General features: G+C 45.1%; 1 protein-coding gene across 7 annotated transcripts; it reads right to left on the bottom strand.

Annotated features, from left to right (window-relative positions):
* Window positions 1-4,435: 4,435 nt before the first annotated feature.
* On the bottom strand, window positions 4,436-20,763 carry LOC132833978 (zinc finger protein 239-like). 7 transcript variants are annotated; one of them, XR_009647132.1, is made up of 6 exons: window positions 20,371-20,632; window positions 17,360-17,517; window positions 13,033-13,089; window positions 9,873-9,918; window positions 7,538-7,602; window positions 4,436-5,520 (listed from the first exon to the last, which is right to left on the bottom strand). XR_009647132.1 is itself a non-coding variant. In XM_060852688.1 (3 exons), exon 3 carries the CDS (start codon window positions 5,412-5,414, stop codon window positions 4,944-4,946), a length of 471 nt encoding a protein of 156 aa, XP_060708671.1. In that variant the 5' UTR covers window positions 5,415-5,520; window positions 7,538-7,602; window positions 20,371-20,435; the 3' UTR covers window positions 4,436-4,943. The 7 variants fall into 7 exon arrangements, 1 of the variants encoding a protein (XP_060708671.1); XR_009647131.1 differs by lacking the exon at window positions 17,360-17,517 and having other exon boundaries at window positions 20,371-20,622; XR_009647133.1 differs by lacking the exon at window positions 17,360-17,517 and having other exon boundaries at window positions 13,033-13,136; window positions 20,371-20,422.
* Between the last annotated feature and the right edge of the window lie 1,205 nt (window positions 20,764-21,968).

The following is a 21,968-nucleotide window of genomic DNA, read 5'->3' as shown; positions in this document are numbered from 1 at the left end:
GTCACCAGCATACCCCCGATTATAAAATTCCCTTACAAGGGATTACAAACTAATGTCTTGCTCTGAAGATGAAGGATCCAGCTCCATAGTCGACATTATTGGGGTGAGAAATGTGTGCCATCCTGGGAATCAGTGATGTTACTGAACCAGCCCAACTTGCTCAATATGTCCACAGAACAATACGGATGTAAAGGCAGCAAAAGTTCTGGGAGTGACTGGAATAAGAATGGCTTGTTGTTATAAGACGGAAATAAGTGGCCATCTATCTGGTGAAGCGGTATACAGCTCACAAAGGAAAAATTCATCAAGAAACTGGCTCACCTTCCTTTTAAGCTAAGCTTTTGCCATGTATTCCTTCTGGCTTTGTCGACATGATCCAGACAAACAATATGAACTAGTCCAAGAATTCCCAGTCACATGTAAGGTGAGCAGTGGTCTTCTACTGGGATGGGCAGAATGAGACCGAATCACAATCCAAGTTACAGGTTAAAAACCTATATGCCTTGGGCCAGCTCCTATGGAGTTGATTGAGACCAGCATACCCACTGGGGGTGAACCGACCTCAGATGCCTACCCAGCTGCTGTCTTTGCTGCTGCTTATTTTAGTTGATTATATGCACTAGTGTACACACTTGGGCAAGGAGTAGTTAATATTCTATGACAAGCAACATGAGTTCGACTGGGACAACACTACTATTATAAGACAAGCCAAACAGAGAACAGCCAGGGAATTCCGAGAGGCATGGCACTCATCCACAGATTCAATCAATAAGCACATCAATCTGGACCCAATATACCAGCCACTGCAGCGGACAGCTGGAACTGACAACCGGAAGCGGCAGAGACAAACTATCAATGCTGGAGGAAACATCACAGAAGCGCTTCACAGCAGGCTCCCAAGCACTGAGGATGTTACCTAGACAGGGGACGAAACGTCTGCAACACAAATTCCCAGCTCGGTGAACAGAACCACAACCACAAACTTGGTGGAACCCAGATTTCAGAATGCGGCTAAAAAAAAAGGGATGCCCTGCATTTGTTAAACCACTTCCTTGCCAGGTGAACCCTTTACTCGTCTGTAACTTGCCTTTATAAAATTACCTTGAATACATTATGAATATTGTCTAATAATAGCAAATGGTGTTTAGATGAATCAAAACCATCCCAATGACTGATACTGCTGCAACTATAGTGGTAGACAAGTGGGAATATCTGCAGCAGTTAACCAAATCTCTTCAAAGTTTACATTCACAGGTACTCCAAGCCTAAGAATGAGGACCGGGGCAAATCAGAGCGGAGGTGCAAAGGTCTGTTCCTAGTCCTGCTGGGCACCCACACTGTCAAAGTCAAGTGGAGGCCTGAATGTGGCTGATGTGATGCAATGCAAAAGAGCAACCCCCCCTCCCCAGGACTGTCAGAGACACCTGTTCAGCCTCTGTCCATGAACGGCGCAGCCTGATCGCTCCGCATTTTAGACTGGATTAGATTAGTTAGTGTGGAAACAGGCCCTTCGGCCTAACAAGTCCACACCGACCCTTCGAAGAGCAACTCACCCAGACCCATTCTCCCTACATTTACCCCTTCACCTAACACTACAGGTATTTAGCATGGCTAATTCACCCTGACCTGCACATCTTTGGACTGTGGGAGGAAACCGGAGGAAACCCACGCAGACACGGGGAGAATGTGCAAACTCCACAGACAGTTGCCCGAGGTGGGAATTGAACCCGGATCGGCACCACTGCCTTTCTTTCACAAAACTGCCTTTCTTTCACAAAACTGCCTTTCTTTCACAAAACTATGTTTGATGGGGCACAATGGATAGCCTGATGACCGCTAATAAATGGGAATTGCAGTTTAATTCCTTTCTGTATACACAGAAGGGCAGCCACTCCAGTTGCTGGGTAGGTACTCATATCCCCATCCGTCCCAAACTTGCACCAAGCGAGTTCTTGTGGAATTTGAGCGCCTCTCAGCTTTCTTTTCCCCTGCCTTTGGAACTGCTTGACTAGAAATCGAAGTAACCCTGCAGACAGACAATAGAGTACTGTTCAGTTCACTGTTGTGGCTCTCCACTCCAGCGATCTCGCACATGCCCAGATTTCCTCTTCCTGATGAAACCCCCAATGATTATTCCAAGTTCCTGGAGCCTTCTGCCCCTTTCCTTACTGAACCCAAGATCTATCTGCCAGATCTCCAACCACCACCCTCTGACTCTGGGTAAATTCCCCCTTTTGCTGACACTCCCAATCTGTTCTTTGCCAAAAAAAGGACTGTGGGAAAATTTCACCAAAATTGACAAAACTGTGTGGAAGCCATTTTGTCACAAAGCAATGTTTGCAGTAAAATGTAGCCTGCTAGCATAGTGCTGTCTGAGCCCTGGCTCAGGAATTCTGTTTTGATAGCCTGCAGGCTGGCTCTGCTCCTCTGGCCCCTTCAACAGTTTGATGCATTGTTTCACTCTGTCCATTATCAGGCGTTCTTGCCTAGCTGAACCTGCGGTATAACAGTTTTGTAAACATGAAGAAACATAGGTCTGGAACCGGACAACTGCCCCCAGGTTGTGTAAATAATGGGCAGTGGGCTTCTGTTTTACTATATAACTTGTAGCATTCTGTATTTTATTAGAATTGCATCAGACCCCTCTGAACGAAGATGTAATTTCCCAACCCAGAATAGAGCTAATTAATTGCTCAAGGTCTCCTCTCCTAACATTGTTTAGGAGATTTAGCATAAGATTTACTTATCCCCAACACTAACCTTAGGTGATCAAAACCACTGCTCTCACTGGCTTTCCTTTCTCTTACAAATGCCATAACACCTGGCTGTTTCTTCCTTGTAGTCCTGGCTTACAATTTTCATTTAATTCGGTTAATGTGGCAGTCAGTCACAAACAGAGTCATGAGAGGCAGCAAGGATTTTTCACCAAAGGAAAAGCAGATGTTTATTAGTCACAAGACAAACAGAGAAATAAAACTGTTGAGAAACAAGATCATTTAAACAATTGCTTAAATACAGTAAAACAATGTTTTCAGTTTATTTCCCAACGGCATCAATAGTAAGACCATGAATAGGAGCAGTAGGCCATTCAGCCCCTCCTGAAGAGATTACACCCGAAACATCAATTCTCCTGCTCCTTGGATGCTGCCTGACCTTGCTTACCCAGCAACACACTCTCCATTCAGCTCCGAGCCTGTTCTGCCATCCAACAGGTTCTGGCTGATCTGACACTATGTCCACTTTGTGAATTGCCCCATTATTCTTGTTGATTAAAAATCAATCTATTTCAGCCTTCCGTATACACAAGGACTTACGTTATAAGGAGAGGCTGGACTTAGTTCCCTGGAGCATCAGAGACGGAGAGGTGACTTTAGAGGTTTATAAAATCATGCATAGGTGAACAGCCACGGTCTTTTCCCCAAGGGTATGGGAGCCCAAAAGGAGAGAGTATAGGTTTAAAGTAAGAGGGGAAGGATTTAGAAAGGGACCTGATGGGCAACCTTTCCACACAGACAGTAAAGAGTGTGTGGAACGAGCTACCAGCTGAAGTGGCAGATATGGTACAATTGCAACATTTGGACAGGTACATTAGATTACTTAGTGTGGAGACAGGCCCTTCGGCCCAACAAGTCCACACTGACCCTCCGAAGAGCAACCCACCCAGACCCATTCCTCTACATTTACCCCTTCACCTAATTTAGCATGGCCAATTCACCTGACCTGCACATCTTTGGACTGTGGGAGGAAACCACAGCACCCGGAGGAAACCCACGAAGACTCGGGGAGAACGTGCAAACTCCACACAGACAGTTGCCTGAGGTGGGAATTGAACCCAGGTCTCTGGCGCTGTCAGGCAGCAGTGCTAACCACTGTGTCACCGTGCCACCATGTATAGGAAAGGTTTCAAGGAATATGGACCAAAGGCAGTTCAGTTTGGGATGTGATGGCATGGACAATTTAGATTAAAGGGTCTGTTTTCATCCTGTATGATTAGGATTCTCTGTGGCAACCAATTCCAAACACACACAATGAGAAAAGAAATGCCTCCTCATAGCTGCCTTAAATTGGCAGCCCTACATTTGGAAACTATGGCGTCTGACTCCAAGCTCTTCCATGAGGGGAAAAATTCATCTCAGCATTGACCCTATCATAACCCTAAAAAAAATCCAGTAAATTTCAATGAAATCACCTCTCATTCATTGAAACACCACTTCAAAACGCCAATCCATTTAGCTTTTTCTTACAAGACAATCCCTCCATACCAGGGTCATCCTAAAGAACATTCTCTGAACTTGCCTCCAAAATGATCTTTCTTTTAAAAAGGGAACCAAAACTACGATCAGTATTTGACATTAGGTTCCCCTAACACCACCTACAGTTGCAGGAAGACTGCCCTATTTGTATACGTCAACACCTTCCCCCCCCCCCCCCCCCCACCCCTCATGAAATAAGGACAGATATTCGATTAGCCCTCCTGATTGATGCCAGCACACAGGTAATGTACACAGAGAAATTACACCTCACTATCAAATCTGTATCCAAATTAATTTGGCCCAGACTTTCCCTGTAAACTATAGAAGTTTCTTTCACAAATACTCTCAAATTTCAGATGTTAAATATTTTCTGTCTCTAAAACTTTCAGAACTAAAATCAGACACTCCTGGATGGCAGGTTGCACAAACTACACTATTCTACTGGAGGTGGCAGCTTTTCCTGAATTGTTCCGAGCTCTATGCCGCACAGAAACTGAACTGGATTCTGAGCCCAGTCAGATTTCCTTCAAACTGAATAAAACTTTCAATCTCTAGATTTTTCAACTAAAATTAATCCTTGATTATTCTGAACTGAAAACAATATCCAATGTGTTGTAAATCAACAGAATCGGACCAATTTCCCATAAGTCCACACAGGGCTCTACAGCTGCTTGGGGCTCCCTACCCACACTAGGAACTGGTGAATGGCTTTTCCCTCGTGTGAATTCGCTGATGCGTCTGGAGGCTGGATGCCAAAGTGAATCCCTTCCCACATGTAGAGCAGATGAATGGCCTCTCCCCAGTGTGTACTCGCTGGTGTATCAGCAGGTTGGAGGAGTTAGTGAATCCCTGCCCACACTCAGAGCAGGAGAATGGTCTCTCCCCAGTATGAACACGCTGGTGTCGCAGCAAGTGGGATTTCTGAGTGAATCCCTTGCCACACTCTGAGCAGGTGAATGGCCTTTCCTCAGTGTGACTCCGCCGATGAGTTTCCAGTTCAGTTGGAGATCGGAATCCCTTTCCACAGTCCCCACATTTCCATGGTTTCTCCTTATGGCTCCGTTTATGTTTCGAGAGGTCAGATGATCGGCTGAATGCTTGTGTACACAGGCAACATGCGTACAGTTTCTCATCTCTGTTAGCAACGCTTTCTCCTTCCATGTTCAAAACCCAATGAGATTCAGGTTACAACAAAGTGGGCGACACCATGAAATCCTGATGTAATGTTTGGTTGCAGTTTCCTGACAGTGAATCTTCTCCTAATATCCTGTGGAATTAATTTAGAATAAAAATAATGGAAGAGAGAGTCACCCCACAAAATCACAGTCATGTATCTGTCCCAAAATGGTTCAGTGTGAAATGTATGAACACAAAAGTCAACATATGAACCACAGGCCCCTCTTGTCTACTCCAGACAATAAGACCATGACCAATCTGTTCATGCTCTGAATTCTCAGCTACACTCAGTAACCAGTGATGCCCTGGCTGAAGAACAGTCTATCCACCTGCACCTTAAAAAACTGTTCAATGACCCAGTCTCCACCGTCTTCTGAGGCGAAGAGCTCAGAAGGTGCACTACTCTCAGGGGAAAAGAAAACTCCTCATCTTGGTCCTAAAACAAAGACTTTGCATTTTAGATCAGTCTTCCTCCATTCTGGACTTACCCATAAGAGGAAATATGCCCATATTCACTTGTTAAAACCCATTAAACACATCAGCCAAGTCACCTCTCTCTCTTTTCTACACGCGTCTTAATATAATAGTCTATCCAGTATATCGGACAACTCACTCATTCAGGTATCAGTCCAGTAAGAGCCCACTCAACTGCATTTATATCCTTTCCTCAATAAAGAGACCAAAACTACACACTGTTGCTGAGTTGTTGTTTTACTACTGTCCTATACAACTGAATCATAAACTCCTTATTTTTCTGCTCAAGTCCTCTCCTGACAAAGGATAACATTCTATGAGCTTTCTTCATCATTTGCTGTGACTACATATTATTGTTTTGAGTGTCACCCACTAGGCCCCTTGGATCTCCCTGCACATGTTCTCTGGATTGTTGCTTTTTCCTGGAGTGGACAAGATCACTTTTTGCTGTATCATACTTCATCTGAAAAGATCACTCGAAAAAGACGACTGCAGACTGATGTCAGGAAATTAAGGTTTCTTCACAATCACCTTTCCGGCCTGGCTTTGTATCATCACAAAATGTAACCACCATGACTTCATTTCCCTCATCGAAGTCACTGATATAAACTGTATAAAGATGTGGCTCAGCAAAACCTTGTGGGTCCCAACTTGTCACAATCTAAAAGAGACCCATTTACGAACACACTTTTCTGCCAACCTTGTGTTTAATGATTAAGAGAACAGAAAACCGAGAACACACCAGATGATAACACTATGCTCACAGGGATCAGATTTACGAGAGAAGAGGAAACCAACAATCAACTCCCATTCCTGGATGGGATGGTCGAAAGAACATAAAACACAAGTGTACCATACACGCTAACCAGATCCTGCACTGAACACACAAAAGCTGCAGCATTAGGACCCTGCTCAAAAGGGCTCCAACACATTGCAGCACTGCTGACCTATGAAGGGAAGAACAATACCTCTACAGAGTATTCGCTACAAACAGTTATCCCCACAACTTCATCCGCACCTGCCTAACAGACAAACAACGTAATGAGGACATGTTACATCATCTTACATTTAAAAATCTCAGAACTGACAGCCAGACTCTCCAACCACTGGGATTAATGACAGCTCCTAAACTGACAGCCAAGCTCAGACAACAACACAGCAGGACAAAAGACCATATACCCATCAAGTGCAAGACTAACTAACAAGATTCCATGCAAAGATTGCATGAAACGCTATAAAGAACAGGCAGACAACTAGCAATCTGCATCCACGAACACCAACGAGCCACTCAACGCCATAACCTGCTGTACCTAGTAACCAGATACACAGATGACAAGTACCAGAAATTCGACTGGGACAACACAACCATCATAGGACAAGCCAAACAGAGGACAGCCAGAGAATTTCTCAAGGCATCCATGGACTCCATCAACAAGTACATCGACCTCACCCAATAAATTGGCCACTACAACGAACAACAGGAACCGGCAACCAGAAGTAGCGGGAACGGAACCAAACAAATTCCAGAAGAGACAGGACAGCAGCTCTCCACAGGAGGCTACAAAGCACTGAAGATGTCACCTAGACAGGGGACAAAACATCTGCAAATCAACTTCCCAGTTTGGGCAACTTACCCATAAGTACGACAGCCAGCATCCGAGCTAAAAAGCTTTATGGAAACTTTGAGCCAATCCAGATTCTAGAACAAAGAATAAAGAAAATTACAGCACAGGAACAGACCACTTTTGCCCTCCAAGTCTGCGCCGAACCAGATCCTCCACCTAAACCTGTCACCTATTTTCTAAGGGTCTGTAACCCATTCATGTATCTGTCTCGATACATCTGAAAGGATGCTATCGTGCCTGACTGTCCATTTCAGCTGGACATGCGTTCCAGGCACCCATCACTCTGTGTAAAGAGCTCTCCCACATGCATATCTCCTTTAAAACTCTTCCCCTCTCACCTTGAACTCATGACCTCATGTCATTGAGTCCCCCACTCTGGAGAAAAAGCTTCTTGCGAGCCACCCTGTCTGCCCCCTCATGATTTTGTATGATTCAACCAGGTTCCCCGAATCGAGAGTTTTTGCGCTGAAAAAGCACAGGTCAAGCAGCATTCAAGGAGCAGAAGAATCGATGTTTTGGGCATAAGCCCTTCCAGATTTTCCAGCACTCCAATCTCAACTCTGAGCTCCAGCGTCTGCAGTCCTACTTTCATTTTTTTAAAAAAAAGATTAGATTGCCTACAGTGTGGAAACACGCCCTTCGGCCCAACAAGTCCACATTGACCCTCCAACGAACAACCCACCCACTCCCCTACACCCAACACTGCGGGCAATTTAGCATGACCAATTCACCTAGCCTGCGCATCTTTGGACTGAGGGGGGAAACCAGAACACCTGGAGGAAACCCACCCAGGCACGGGGACAACTTGCAAACTCCACACAGACAGTTGCCCGAGGCAGGAATTGAACCTGGATCACTGGTACTGTGAGGCAGCAGTGCTAACCACTGTGCCACCATGCCACCTAGTTGATCTCAAAACGAAAATAATCCTAATCTACTCAACCTTTCTTCATTGCTAGCGCCCTCCATATCGGGCAACATCCTGGTGAACTCCCATTGTACCCTGTCCACATCCTTTTGTTAATGTGGCGAAGATTCACAAGGATGTTGCCTAGCGTGGAAAGTCAGTTATAAGGCGAGACTGGGTTTGGTTTCCCAGCAGCAGAGAAGGCTGGGGGTCTGTTTCAGGTATATATAAACCTGACATTACAGACAGACAGTGTAGAGCATGAGAATCTTTTACCCATTGCAGACATGTCAAACACCAGAGGGCATAATTTAAAGGTGACGAGTAAGTGGTTTATAGGAGAGCTAAGAAGAAAACAAAAATACACCCCAAGAGTAGGCGAAATATGGAATGCACTGGCTGAGGGGGTAGTGGATGGAGTTTCTCTCAACATTTAAAAGCATCTTGATGAACACTTAAAGTCAGAACACTGTAGTCTATGGACTGAATGCAGGTCACAGCGCCAGAGACCCGGGTTCAATCCCACCTCAGGCAACTGTGTGTGGAGTTTGCAATTCTCCACGTGTCTGCGTGGGTTTCCTCCGGTTTCCTCCCACACTCCAAAACTTGCAGGTTAGGGTGAATTGGCCATGGTAAATTGCCCATAGTGTTAGGTGAAAGAGTAAATATAGGGGAATGGCTCTGGGTGGGTTTCTCTTCGGAGGGTCGGTGTAGACTTGTTGGGCCGAAGGGCCTGTTCCCACACTAAGTAATCTAATCTAATTAAAATATAAAAAAACAGAAGGCTTGAGGGACTGAATGACCTACTCCCGTTCCTGTAAGGTTATGAGGGGCAAGGTCAATGTGGATGGAACACATCTGATCCCTTTGGTTGAAGGGTCAATAGGACATAATTTCAAGGTGATGGACAGGAGATCAAAGGAATCTCATGAACTTTGGTATTTTCACCCAGAAGGTGGTGGGTATTCAGAATTCGGTAATTGAAACAGTAAACCTCACAAGCTTTAATAAAAAGATACTCTGAACAGACTTGAAATGTCATAACTTAAGTGCTGGAAAGTGGGATTACTGTAAATCAAATTGATCCATTGAGTGTGCACCATGAAATCTAAGTGCCTCTTCCAAACTGTATGATTCTATGACTCTAATTCCCGACAGAGAGAGATACGGAGGGAAGATGAAGCGGGTAAGTCAGCAGCACTTAGTTGGGTGATAGATGATGATAGAAACCTCAGATTCAGCAAACAAGCGCTGAAACATTCAACAGAGGAAGTGAGACAATAGCAGGGAGCTGATCAGGGATGTCTGATAGGAAACAGAGCAATGGGCGAATATGAATAAGGAAGTTCCAGGAATCCCAGAGAATTGAATCCTCTCTCAGATAACTGGCAGCACCAAAAAGCTGAAACTTATAGAAAAATAGTCAAAACTACTCACCATTCAAACAATCTACAATGTGAAAGTCTCCCGCTGGAGCATGCATCTGTAAAGATATCAGAAGCACTAGAGTCAGAAAAATCCCACATTTGAGGAAATCCATGGGAAGCAGGTGATGGCATTGTGCAACTGTTGTGGGTGTGATGTCTTCACCCAACAAGCACACAGCATCTGGGTGTGTACAAACTGGTGATCACCCACACATTCCGAAGGATGGTAAGAAAGTCTACAGCCTTAAAACTGGTCTTTAAACATTTAGACTAAAATGTAATTCTACTCAGCGCCAGAGACCCGGGTTCAAGTCCCGTCTCGGACAACTGACTGTGGGGAGTTTGCACATTCTCCACGTGTCTGCGTGGGTTTCCTCTGGGTGCTCCGGTTTCCTCCCACAACCCAAAGATGTGCAGGTTAGGTGAATTGGCCATGCTAAATTGCCCATAGTATTAGGTGAAGGGGTAAATGTAGGGGAATGGGTCTGAGAGGGTTGCTCTTCGGAGGGTCAGTGTGGACTTGTTGGGCCGAAGGGCCTGTTTCCACGCTGTAGGTAATCTAATCTAATAATGACATAGAACACATTTGCTGCACACTAGAAAACAGACAGGACAGGCAGGGAGGGTCAGAAAAAAGGGGTGGGGTGGGGGGGGAGAAAGAACCCAAGGCATGTAGAAGATTAAAACACCTGTGCTCACCAAGTGATAACAAGATGCTCTAAAGCAATGAAGAACATTTGCCTGAACATCACTGAATCTGTAAAACAGGTCACCAAGTGATAGCATTCACAGCTGAACTTAATTGCTTTTTGCATGATATTGAGTAGCCAATACCAGTTATTAAACACAAACTCTGTAAAAGATCATATTAATGAAGCTTTAACTTACTTGCTGTTCTTGCAGACCACTCTACAGACCTTACAGACTGCCCCACTGTCAATTCTAACTAATCAGATCTTATGCCTTATTTGAATTTAAATCACAACCCTGAACAGAAAGCATGTTCAATTCAGACTAATGAATCAGCTTAAATGCAACCCTATGGTAACATCTCAACCTCAGGTACAGAATGATTCAGTGTTTAAAAAGCAGGAGTCTGCTCCAAGCTTAGAAATTATTCTCGGCATAACATCGAAGCAGTTCTGGCACAATGTGTCAGGAAGCCGTTTTATTATCAAAAGTTTGCTCCCCTTGCTAAGAAGCCATTTTGTAAAACAATTGTATCTGACATGCAAGCTATGCAAGGTTACCTTGTGAACTCTCCATTTAGCTCAGACTGATACTTCTATGATAGGAGTTTATCTCGCTAACAGGTGCCTAACTTGGCTGGGTATGTTTTCTCCCATCTGATGAATGGCTTAGGGCCTGTAGGAGTGATTAGTCAAGCTTACACAGTCCTGTCTATTAATTTTTCTTTCTTACAAGTTATTGTTTCACTGTTACCTGTCTAATTAAGAACATGCAGTGTTTTTGTAAACTTTTGTATAAAGGAAGCCACTTGATATCAGGACATGAGAGTTGCCTGCTCAGGCACTTGAGCTGGTACTAGAATCTAGTTAGTTTAGCTTACATGCATCAGTGTTCTGTTGTAACAGGGATGGTTTTAGCAAGCAAAGGGGATAACTAAAATTAAACTGCCCAGGAGAGGTTTTTATTCATTCCAGACTTCCAAAGAGTACGATCTCTGGGACGAACCACGAGAGGCTTATTGGTCTGAGTCCACAAGGGATTCCCTGGGGCGTCTCAAAATATCTACTTTAACAACGCGAGGGTCCCTGAGTGGATGATTTGGGCTTTTATCAAAATGGTTTGAGGGATCGCGGATTTGAGTTGCAACGTTACATTCATCCTCCAAGGAGGACAAAGGACATATAGGGTAAACAGAACTGTACAAGTTCCGACAGTCATAGAGGTGGACAAACAGAGAGGGTCTTCAGTACATCAAGGCTGTACCAGTCAGAAACAGCCACTTAACTATTCTCCCATTTTCCAGCACTGGCCTAGACTCTTTGGCATACTTCTTCAATGTTATGACTGTTTCCGATCCAACTACCTTCACAGGGAGTTCCAGATTCCCACCAACCTCGTCCATGCCAAACAGATCTAGTCCCATCTGCCAACATTTGGCCCATATCCCTCTAAACAGTTCCTATTCATATACCCATCCAGATGCCTTTTAAATGCTGCAATTACACCAGCCTCCATTACTTCCTCTGGCAGCTCATTCCACCCTCTGCATGAAAAAGTTGTCCCTTTGGTCCCTTTTATATTTTTTTTCCCTCACCCTAAACCTTTGCCCTCTAGTTCTGGACTCCCCGACCCCAGAGAAAAGGCTTTGTCTATTTATCCTTTCGATGGCCCTCATGATTTTGTAAACCTCAATCAGGTCATCCCTCAGCCTCCGACGCACCAGCGAAAACAGCCCCAGCTTATTCAGCCTCTCACTGTAGTTCAAATCTTCCAATCCTGGCAACGTCCTTGTAAGTCTTTCCTGAACCTTTTCAAGTTCCACAACATCCTTCAATAACATTTGCCTCACATCCCTTCTAAAACTGCTTTCCCCGACCTTAAATCTTAAGCAAGGAGAAAGGGAGGACTGCAGATGCTGAAGATCAGAATTGAGCAGTGTGGTGCTGGAAAAGCATAGCAGGTCAGGTAGCATCCAAAGAGCAGGAGAGTCGATGTTTCGGGCATAAGTCCTTTATCAGGAATGAGCCCCCCTCCAACAAGGGGAGAAGTTTCTTCCTGGCTCCCTGTCTATAGGGATATAGAATATCATAGTAAGAGGGGGCCTTTTGGCCCTGCTTTGCCAGTCAATATGATCATGGCTGACCATCCGACTCAAAGAGCATATTCTTGTTTACTTGCCCATATGTTTTGATTCCTTCACCCAAATGCTATATCTAACTCCTGCTTGAAATTGACTGATTTCTGTGGGAGTAAATGGGGAGGCAATGGCCTAGTGGTATTATCGCTGGACCCTTAACCCAGAGACCCAGGTAATGTTCTGGGGACCCAGGTTCGACTCTGCCACAGCAGAGGATGGGAATTGGAATTCAATAAAAATCTGAAATCAAGAGCCCTGTGATGATCAGGAATCCATTGTCGATCGTTGTAAAAACCAACCTGGTTCACTAATGTCCTTTAGGAAAGGAAACGGTTGTTCTTACCTGGTGTGGTCTACATGTGACTCCAGACCCACAGCAATGTGGCTAACTCTTAACTGCCTGTTGGGATGGACAATAAATGCTAGTTACCCAGCAATGCTCTCATCCTGTGAATGAGTAAAAGAACAAATCCCACAGGCTAATCACAGAAGATATTTCTCCTTGCCTTAGATCTAAATGGTTTACCCTGTACACTTAGTCTGTAATCCCCTGTTCTGGACTCCCCTGGCATCAGCAATAACCTTCCTGCATCGACCCTGTCTAATCCTGTTACGATTTTATGTTTCAATGAGAACCCCCAACCCTCACCCACCACCTCTCAGAGGTCAGCTGTCATTCAGCAATCAGCCCAGTAAAGCTTCGCTACTATCTATTCTTTCTATTGCAAGAATACCCTTCCTCAAAACAAGGATACTAAAACTCACATTTATCAACATTACACTGCATGTGCCAGGCATTTTCCCAGTCACTCAGCTTGTCCAAATTACACTGAAGTATCTCTGCATCCTCCTCACAGCTTGCCCTCCCGCACAGCTTTGTGCCATCTGCAAATGTGAAGATATTACATTTAGTTCCCCTTATCTAAATCGTTAATATATTCAGTAAATAGCTCAGGTCCTAGCACTTATCCCTAGCTGCAAGGGGATCAGGGCTGAGAACCAAATCTCAGCGGTTACACAACTTATCAATGGGGAAGCCTTTAAAAAACAGAGGATCACAAAGAGAGCAATAAGAGGTGGTGAAATGTGACAGTAAGCTCGCTAGTAATATAAAAGACGACTGCAAGAGTTAAGGGAGAAGCAACGGTGGGCATTGGAAAGTGAGGCTGCAGAATTAGTCATGGGGTCAAAGAAGCGGTTGACAAACTGAATACATACTCTCCAGTTTTCTCAGTGGAAGACTGCCACCAACATACCACAACTTGGAGAGTCAGAGGTGAGTCTACTGGCCATTAATAAGGAGAAAGTGCTGGGGAAGTTGAAAAGTCAGAAGGCGGATAAATTACACAGATCAGATGGACTACACCCCAGATTTCTGCAGGAAATAATGGAGAGGATTGTAAAGGAATCACTGCAGGCCATCCTTGACAGATGCTAGAATTCTTTGTCTACCTTGGTCATTACCTCCTCAAAAGACAGGCAAAAGTGAGGACTGCAGATGCTGGAAACCAAAGTTTAGGTCAGAGTGGTGCTGGAAAGGCACAGCAGGTCAGACAGCATCCGAGGAGCAGGAAAATCAACGTTTTGGGCAAAAGCCCTTCATCAGGAATCTTTTGCCCGAAACGTCGATTTTCCTGCTCCTCAGATGCTGCCTGACCTGCTGTGCTTTTCCACCACCACTCTGATCTAGATGAAGAACAGCCAGTGGACGTGACCTATTTGGATTTCCAAAAGGCTTTGACAAGGTGCTGCATAGGAGGCTGCTAAACTAGATGAAAACTGTTAGGGGCAAGGAAGGAGCATGGAGAGAAGGATTGGCTGACTGGCAGAAGGTAGAGAGTAGGTTCTCTTTCAGGATAGCAGCTAGTGACCAGTAGTGTTCCACAGGGTCCGTGTTGGGACCGCAATGACTCAGGTCACACAATGATCTGGAAGAAAGAACTCAGGACATTGCTGCTAAGATTACAGGTGACATAAAGATAGGTGGTACTGAGGAAGCAGGCAAGCTGCAGAAGAACCTGGACAGGCTGGCAGAATGGGTAAAGAAGTGGCATTTGGGATACGATGTGGCAAAGTGTAAGGTTATACACATTAGTGAATATCAGAGACCTTGAATATTTTCCAAGTGGGAAATGACTTTGAAATTTGAATTGCAAGATACCCTGGGGGCCCTGTTGAGCATTTTCTTAATGTTAACATGTGGGTTCAGTTAGCAGTTAGGAAGGCAAAAGCAAAGTTGACATTCATTTAGATTAGATTCCCTACAGTATGGGAACAGGCCCTTCGGCCCAACAAGTCCACACCAATCCTCCGAAGAGTAACCCACACAGATTCATTACCCTTAACAAATGACCTGTCACTATGGGCAATTTAGGATGGTCAATTCACCTGACCTGCACATCTTTGCATTGTGGGAGGAAACCGGAGTACGTGGAGGAAACCCACGCAGACATGGGGAGAATGTGCAAAGCCCACAGTGTCACCCAAGGCAGGATTTGAATCCGGGTATCTGGCACTGAAGCAGCAGTGCTAACCACTGTTCCATTTCAAGAGGGCTAGAATAGAACAAAGAACTGCTGAAGCTGTGTAAAGCTCTGGACAGACCACATTTGGAATATTGTGAGCAGTCTTAAGACCTATTTTTCTAAGAAAAGAATTGCTGGTATTGGAGGGGGTCCACAGGAGGTTGATAAGAATGATCCTGGGGATAAAGGGCTTGTCATATGAGCAGCAGTTGAGGACTCTATGGAGTTTAGAAGAATGAGTGGCGATCTGATTGAAACTTACAGACTACTCCAAGGCCTGGAGATGAAGATTCCACAAGCAGGAGAGACTAGAACCTAAGGGCACCGCATCAGGGTGATGGGATGTCCCTTTAGAACTGAGATTAGGAGGAATTTCTTCAGCCAGAGGGCGGTGACTCTGTAGAGCTCATTGCAGAGGGGGCTGCGGAGGCTAAATCAGTGACTGTATTTAAGACAGAGACAGATAGGTTCTTGCTTAGTAAGGGGATCAAAAGTTATGGGGATATGGCAGAAGAATGGAATAAGAAATATAGGCCATGATTAAATGGCAAAACAGACTCAGTGGCATGAATAGCCTAATTCTACTCCTACATTTTATTGTCTGATGGCACCCCACTGCCATTCAGATGAAGACCATGTATTCCTACTCTTTCTTTCTACCTGCAAATGGTCTTTGATAGATTTCAATACAACTACCCAACGCCCAAATCACTTCTTATATCTTCTGTTGGAATTTGTCAAAAACCTTATCTAAGAAACACCCCAACCACACCCCACCCCAATCAACTCTACCTCATTCCTTTGCTAACTGTCTAACCCAGCCACTGTTTTCCAAGTGATCTGTTATTAAAATATTTTATAAAATACCAAACCACTACAGAAAAAAGTCCAAAGGAATGAAACTGGACACAGCACCAAGCATCAACCTAGGCAGAAGCAACAACAATGGCACACCTACCCTCATCTGTCTTATAAAGGTCTCCTTACTGCAAATGTAGAACAATGTCTCAGTTCCTATATTGTTGGTTAGTCAAACATCTGGAGAATGTGTTAGTGCAAATGGTATCAATGCTAGACTATTAATTCAGAGATCCAGGGAATGTTTTGGGAATCCAGATTCAAATTCTGTTAAGCCTTTTGTAATTTGTACATTTCGACCACATCCCTCTCAACCTCCTCTGCCCCAAAAAGAACAATCCCAGCCTATCCAACTTTTCTTCATAATTAAAACTCTCCAGCCCAGATACCATTCTGGTAAAGCTCCTCTGTGCACTTTACAGTGCAATCACATCCCTCCTATCATGTGGAATCCAGAACTGCACACAACAGTCTAGCTGTGATCTAACCAATTGTCTCATGTGCCTTTTAAGCCCTTTATCAACCGGTCCTCTTACCTTAAGGAATGAGTGGACATGCACACCAAGGCCCCTCAGAACCCTGTAGGACTGAGGATCAAAGCTATTTGTCATGGATTCCATTGACTCGTTTGCTCTGCCCAAGTGCATCACCTCACACTTATCTGGATTGAATTCCAATTGCTACTGACCAGCCTATCTGACCAGCCTTCCTGTAATCTAAGAACATAAGAACTGGGAGGAGGACTGGCAATTCAGTCATAAAATTCATAAAATTATGGCTGATCTCATCTCACCTTAACTTCACTCTCCTGCCTGCTGCCCATAAACTTTCAACCCATTATTATTTTTTTTAAATTACCTCCTTAAATTTACTCAATGTTGCACCATTCACATTATTCCGGGATTGTGAACCTGTGGAATTCACTATCTTCTAAGAGAAGTAATTTCTCCTTATCTGTTAAATATACCAAACCTTATCCCAAAACTACAACCTTTCATTATGAACTCTTCCACATGAAGAAATATCCTTTCTACTTTGTCAATTCTCTTCAGCATACTAGATATTTCGCATTCTTTCACGTTTCAGAAAGTATTGGCCTAAATTGCACAACCGCTCTGTGCCAGAGAAGGCTGTCTGCCACACTATTTACCACCTGCAAACTTACCGATTAACCCTCCAACATTCATTCAGAAAAGTGTTTATTTATATCAAAAACAGAAGAAGTCCCTCAAGACACAGGCTCCTAGTCACAAAAACATGCCTCAAGTATCACAGTTTGCATCCTACCAGTCAGCCAGTTTTGGATCCAACCAGACAAATTTCCTTGGGTATTATGGACTCTTCCTTCTGCATCAGTCTTCTACGGGGGATTTTATCAAAAGTCTTGGTGAAGTCCAAGTAGGTTACGTTGAATGCATTGCTCACATCAACACACCTGATTACCTCTTCAAAATAAAAATCAAGCTGGTCAGACATGACCTCCCATTAACTAAACCATCCCTAAAGTTATAGAATCGTCAAATCCCTACAGTGCGGAAACAGGCCTTTCAGCCCAACAAGTCACCCATCCAAACACATTCCCATACCCTATTACTGTACATTTACCCCTGAATAATGCACCGAACCTACACATCCCTGAACACTATGGGCAAATTAGCATGGCCAATTCACCTAACCTGCACATCTTTGGACAGTGGGAGGAAACCCATGCAGACACAGGGAGAACGTGCAAACTCCACACAGACAGTCACCCCAGGATGGAATCAAAAACGAGTCCCTGGCGCTGTGAGGGAGCAGTGTGCCCCCGTTCTTGACTAATTCCTTCCTCTCCAAGTGCAGATTAATTCTGCCCCTCAGAATTGCTGATAATAGTTTCCCCACCACTGAGATGGGGCTGACTGGCCTGTAACTTCCTGCTTTATCCCTTGTTCCTTGAATAATGATATCACATTAGCTGATTTCCAGTCTTTTAGCATCCCTCCTGAGGTCATAAAACAATTAAAAATTATTGTTCATGTCCCTGCTATTTTTGCTTTTGCCTCTCTCAATAGCCTGAGGTGGATTGCATCTGCCCCTGGAGATTTCTGCTTTTACATCTGCAAGACAAATCAGATCGCTCTTTCTATGCTAATTTGTTTTATTTATATCATGGGCCTTCTTCCTAATTTATATACCCACGCTATCCATTTAACTGGTAAACACTGACAAAGTATTTGTTTTGATTGCGACCTACATCATCTGGTTTCATGGCAAGTTTTCTATTGTGGACCATAAAAGGTTTGCTTTTATTGTAAAACAGCTTAGCACTTTCCTTCATTTTGCCTGCCATTATCCTTTCACACCACCTTTTTGCTCTACACATTCTGTACTTCTGTTATTTTGAACTTTTGGTACTTGCCAAATACCTCCACTTTTCTCTTTATTCAATCCTGTGTAACCAGGATTTATTTTTAACCACCCTTTGACTTTATTGGAACTCTCCCAATTTCTTCCTTAAATATATCCCACTGATCTGATACACATTCACATTAAAGGAATCTGCTCCCAGACCGCTCTGGCCAAATAACATTTAATCTTCTTCAAACCCACCTTCTGCCTGTTTAGAACTTTGATTCCATGCCAATTCTTGTACTTTACCATTTTGTAACAGCTACAATTTCAGTCTGCAAATTATTCCCCCACCGACATTGCAACGACTTGTTCAGCTTCATTAATTGAAATTAAGGTCAAAACGTGCAGTGCTGGGGTAGCCCCACATTTCTGATGAAGGGCTTATACTCGACTATCCTGCTCCTTGGGTGCTGCCTGACCTACTGCAAATCCTCTTGCAAGGATGGCTGCCTTGAAGTTTTCCTCCTCTCTCTACAAGAATCTCTGAGTCTCTGTCTCTCTCACTGCAACCCCCAGGTCCTACCTGCCTATCTTCCTTTCCACTATCCAGGTCCTGGGCCTCCTCCACCGCCGCTCCCACACCACCCGCGCATGGAGGAAGAACGCCTCATCTTCTGCCGCAGAACACTTCAACCCCAGGGCATCAAATTGCCCTTTCCCTACCTCACCCCAATCCCAACCTTCCAGCTCAGCACTGCCCGCATGACCTGTCCTACCTGCCAATCTTTGTTCCCATCAACCCGCTCCCCCCTCTGACCTATCACCTCCATCCCCACCCCCCCATTATACTCTTTACTCCCTCCCCCCTCTGACCTATCACCTCCATCCCCACCCCCCCATTGTACTCTTTACTCCCTCCCCCCTCTGACCTATCACCTCCATCCCCACCCCCCCATTGTACTCTTTACTCCCTCCCCCCTCTGACCTATCACCTCCATCCCCACCCCCCCATTGTACTCTTTACTCCCTCCCCCCTCTGACCTATCACCTCCATCCCCACCCCCCCATTGTACTCTTTACTCCCTCCCCCCTCTGACCTATCACCTCCATCCCCACCCCCCCATTGTACTCTTTACTCCCTCCCCCCTCTGACCTATCACCTCCATCCCCACCCCCCCATTGTACTCTTTACTCCCTCCCCCCTCTGACCTATCACCTCCATCCCCACCCCCCCATTGTACTCTTTACTCCCTCCCCCCTCTGACCTATCACCTCCATCCCCACCCCCCCATTGTACTCTTTACTCCCTCCCCCCTCTGACCTATCACCTCCATCCCCACCCCCCCATTGTACTCTTTACTCCCTCCCCCCTCTGACCTATCACCTCCATCCCCACCCCCCCATTGTACTCTTTACTCCCTCCCCCCTCTGACCTATCACCTCCATCCCCACCCCCCCATTGTACTCTTTACTCCCTCCCCCACCCTCCCCCCTCTGACCTATCACCTCCATCCCCACCCCCCCATTGTACTCTTTACTCCCTCCCCCACCCTCCTCCCTCTGACCTATAACCCCCCCACCCCCCTACCGTACTCATTGCTACCCTCCCCTCCCCCATCCACCTACTGTTCCCTTTACCCCTCCCCCCTGCTCCCTGCCGGCTCCCGGCCTCTATTCCTGCTGAAGGTCATTCCCCGGGACCGCGGGCCGGTTTTCCTGCCGCTCGGGTGCTGCCTGAGCTGTCGCAGCAGCACAGGGGGTTGGAGGGTGGCCTCCAGCAGCAGCAGCCGCCGCCCTCAGTTCCCCCTGAAGCGGGGTCCGGCCCGGCCTCCATCAGAGGGGCCTGAACAGACACACGGGATGTTTGTTGGAGAATTCCGCCCCCTCTAAACCCTTTCACACTATACCGAGCCCAGCTAACATTGGGGCTGGCCTGCTACTGAGTAGGAACAACAGCCGATACTCACACTATCTGTCCGGTATCTCCCTCTCTGTGTCCATTAATTCTGGTCGGGGTCACTTGTCACGTGACGAGGGGCCGGCCGTTGGCAAGCTCGTGATTTTAAATAGACCTATTAGCGTCTAACCTGGTGTCATGTGATCACGGGCCCGCGAACATGGCCGCTGCGCATGCGCCTCACCTCACATGACGTGGTTTCCCCCTGCGCCTTATCGCCCGTCGTTACCAATTAAGATGGCGACGGCGATGTCGAGTTTCGACACCGGGAAGTCGCGGCTTACCCAATACGTTAACGACACTTTTCTGTTTATCCGACGGCTTCCTCGTCCTATTATCAGTGCCGGAGCCGCGGGAGAAATTACTGCCCCGTCGCCATGAGTGAGGTCGCGCATGCTCCACTCACACATGGTACTGCGCCTGCGCAGGCTGTGCTATTCTGTAAATAAGGTAAAGTTTTTTAAAATACTCACCCAACACCAACAGGTCCAACAGGTTTAATTGGAATTGGAAGCTTTCAGAGCGCTGCTCCTTCAGCAGCAGGATCATAGGACACAGAATTTATAGCAAAAGGTCATACTGTCATACAAGTGATGCGATGTATTGAACAAATCTAGATTGTTGTTCAGTCTTTCATCTTTTAGCATGGGTTGCAGGTTTCGGTTTATTAATATGTAAATCCCAGAACTTCTTTCAAGTTGTGGGATACAGGTAAAACAGTGTTACTTCTGCAATCATAATTACTTTTGCAAGGTAAATGAACTCACACCAGTGTATAATTGTTTCAGCCTAGAGCTGAGTAAACAAGAATGAAAACTACGTGAAAGAAACATATAATTGTTTTTGTATTAGCTAAAATATGCATACAAGAGTGAAATGTGCCTGCAAACAATGGTAGATGTTACAGACAAATAGACAAGGTGCTGTGAGGGGAGGGGGTGAAGCCAGGTATACATGTACAAACAGGAGTTATAAACATCTGGTTCCTGCTTCTGCAAAAACGAGAACAAACCACTATCATGAGGTCATAAGGTCATAATAAATGAGGGAAACAGATAGTAGTAAAGGAGGATATACCTAACAATGCACCACATTGTGGCCAAACGGCCTTGAGGCCAGAAATAAGCATTTTGTCATAGTCAAGGCCGGATAAGGCAAGAGATAAACAAGAGTAATGGGTGCCGGTCTCAGAGAAGTGGGAGATGTCAACAGGGGAGGAGTAATGAGATGAAAGAATAGGAACCAAATTACATAAATATTGTGTACTAGTTGAATTCAGTGTGTGTCTGTCCCTGCCTTGTGGACGGTGGACACCACACCCCTCTTGCAAGAGCAAAATAAATGACACTACTGATTCAGATCTTGTCTCGGACTGAAATTATTGACGTGAGTGAGCTTCGTTTCTCACAAAGTTAAATTTCCGAGATAATTTATGGCTTTACAAAACAAAGTGACAACTCAGCTCAGACAATGCATTAAAGGTGTGCGGTTAGAGTCTGTATGTATTCCAATCTTGAATCACTGGTTCTGTTTCCAGAGGAGTAACTTATAAAATGTCACATGGATTATAAAAAATATTGACTGCCTATTGATTGTGTGCTTTTTGAA

This window comes from Hemiscyllium ocellatum, chromosome 38, assembly GCF_020745735.1.
Source record: "Hemiscyllium ocellatum isolate sHemOce1 chromosome 38, sHemOce1.pat.X.cur, whole genome shotgun sequence".
Classification (NCBI taxonomy): Eukaryota; Metazoa; Chordata; class Chondrichthyes; order Orectolobiformes; family Hemiscylliidae; genus Hemiscyllium; species Hemiscyllium ocellatum.
The sequence above is the reverse complement of the archived record's forward strand: the minus strand, read 5'-3'. Positions and strand labels throughout refer to the sequence as shown.

Coding starts and splice junctions, on each gene's coding strand:
- LOC132833978 (XM_060852688.1), bottom strand. CDS start 5,414: ATGGAAGGAGAAAGCGTTGCTAACAGAGATGAGAAACTGTACGCATGT.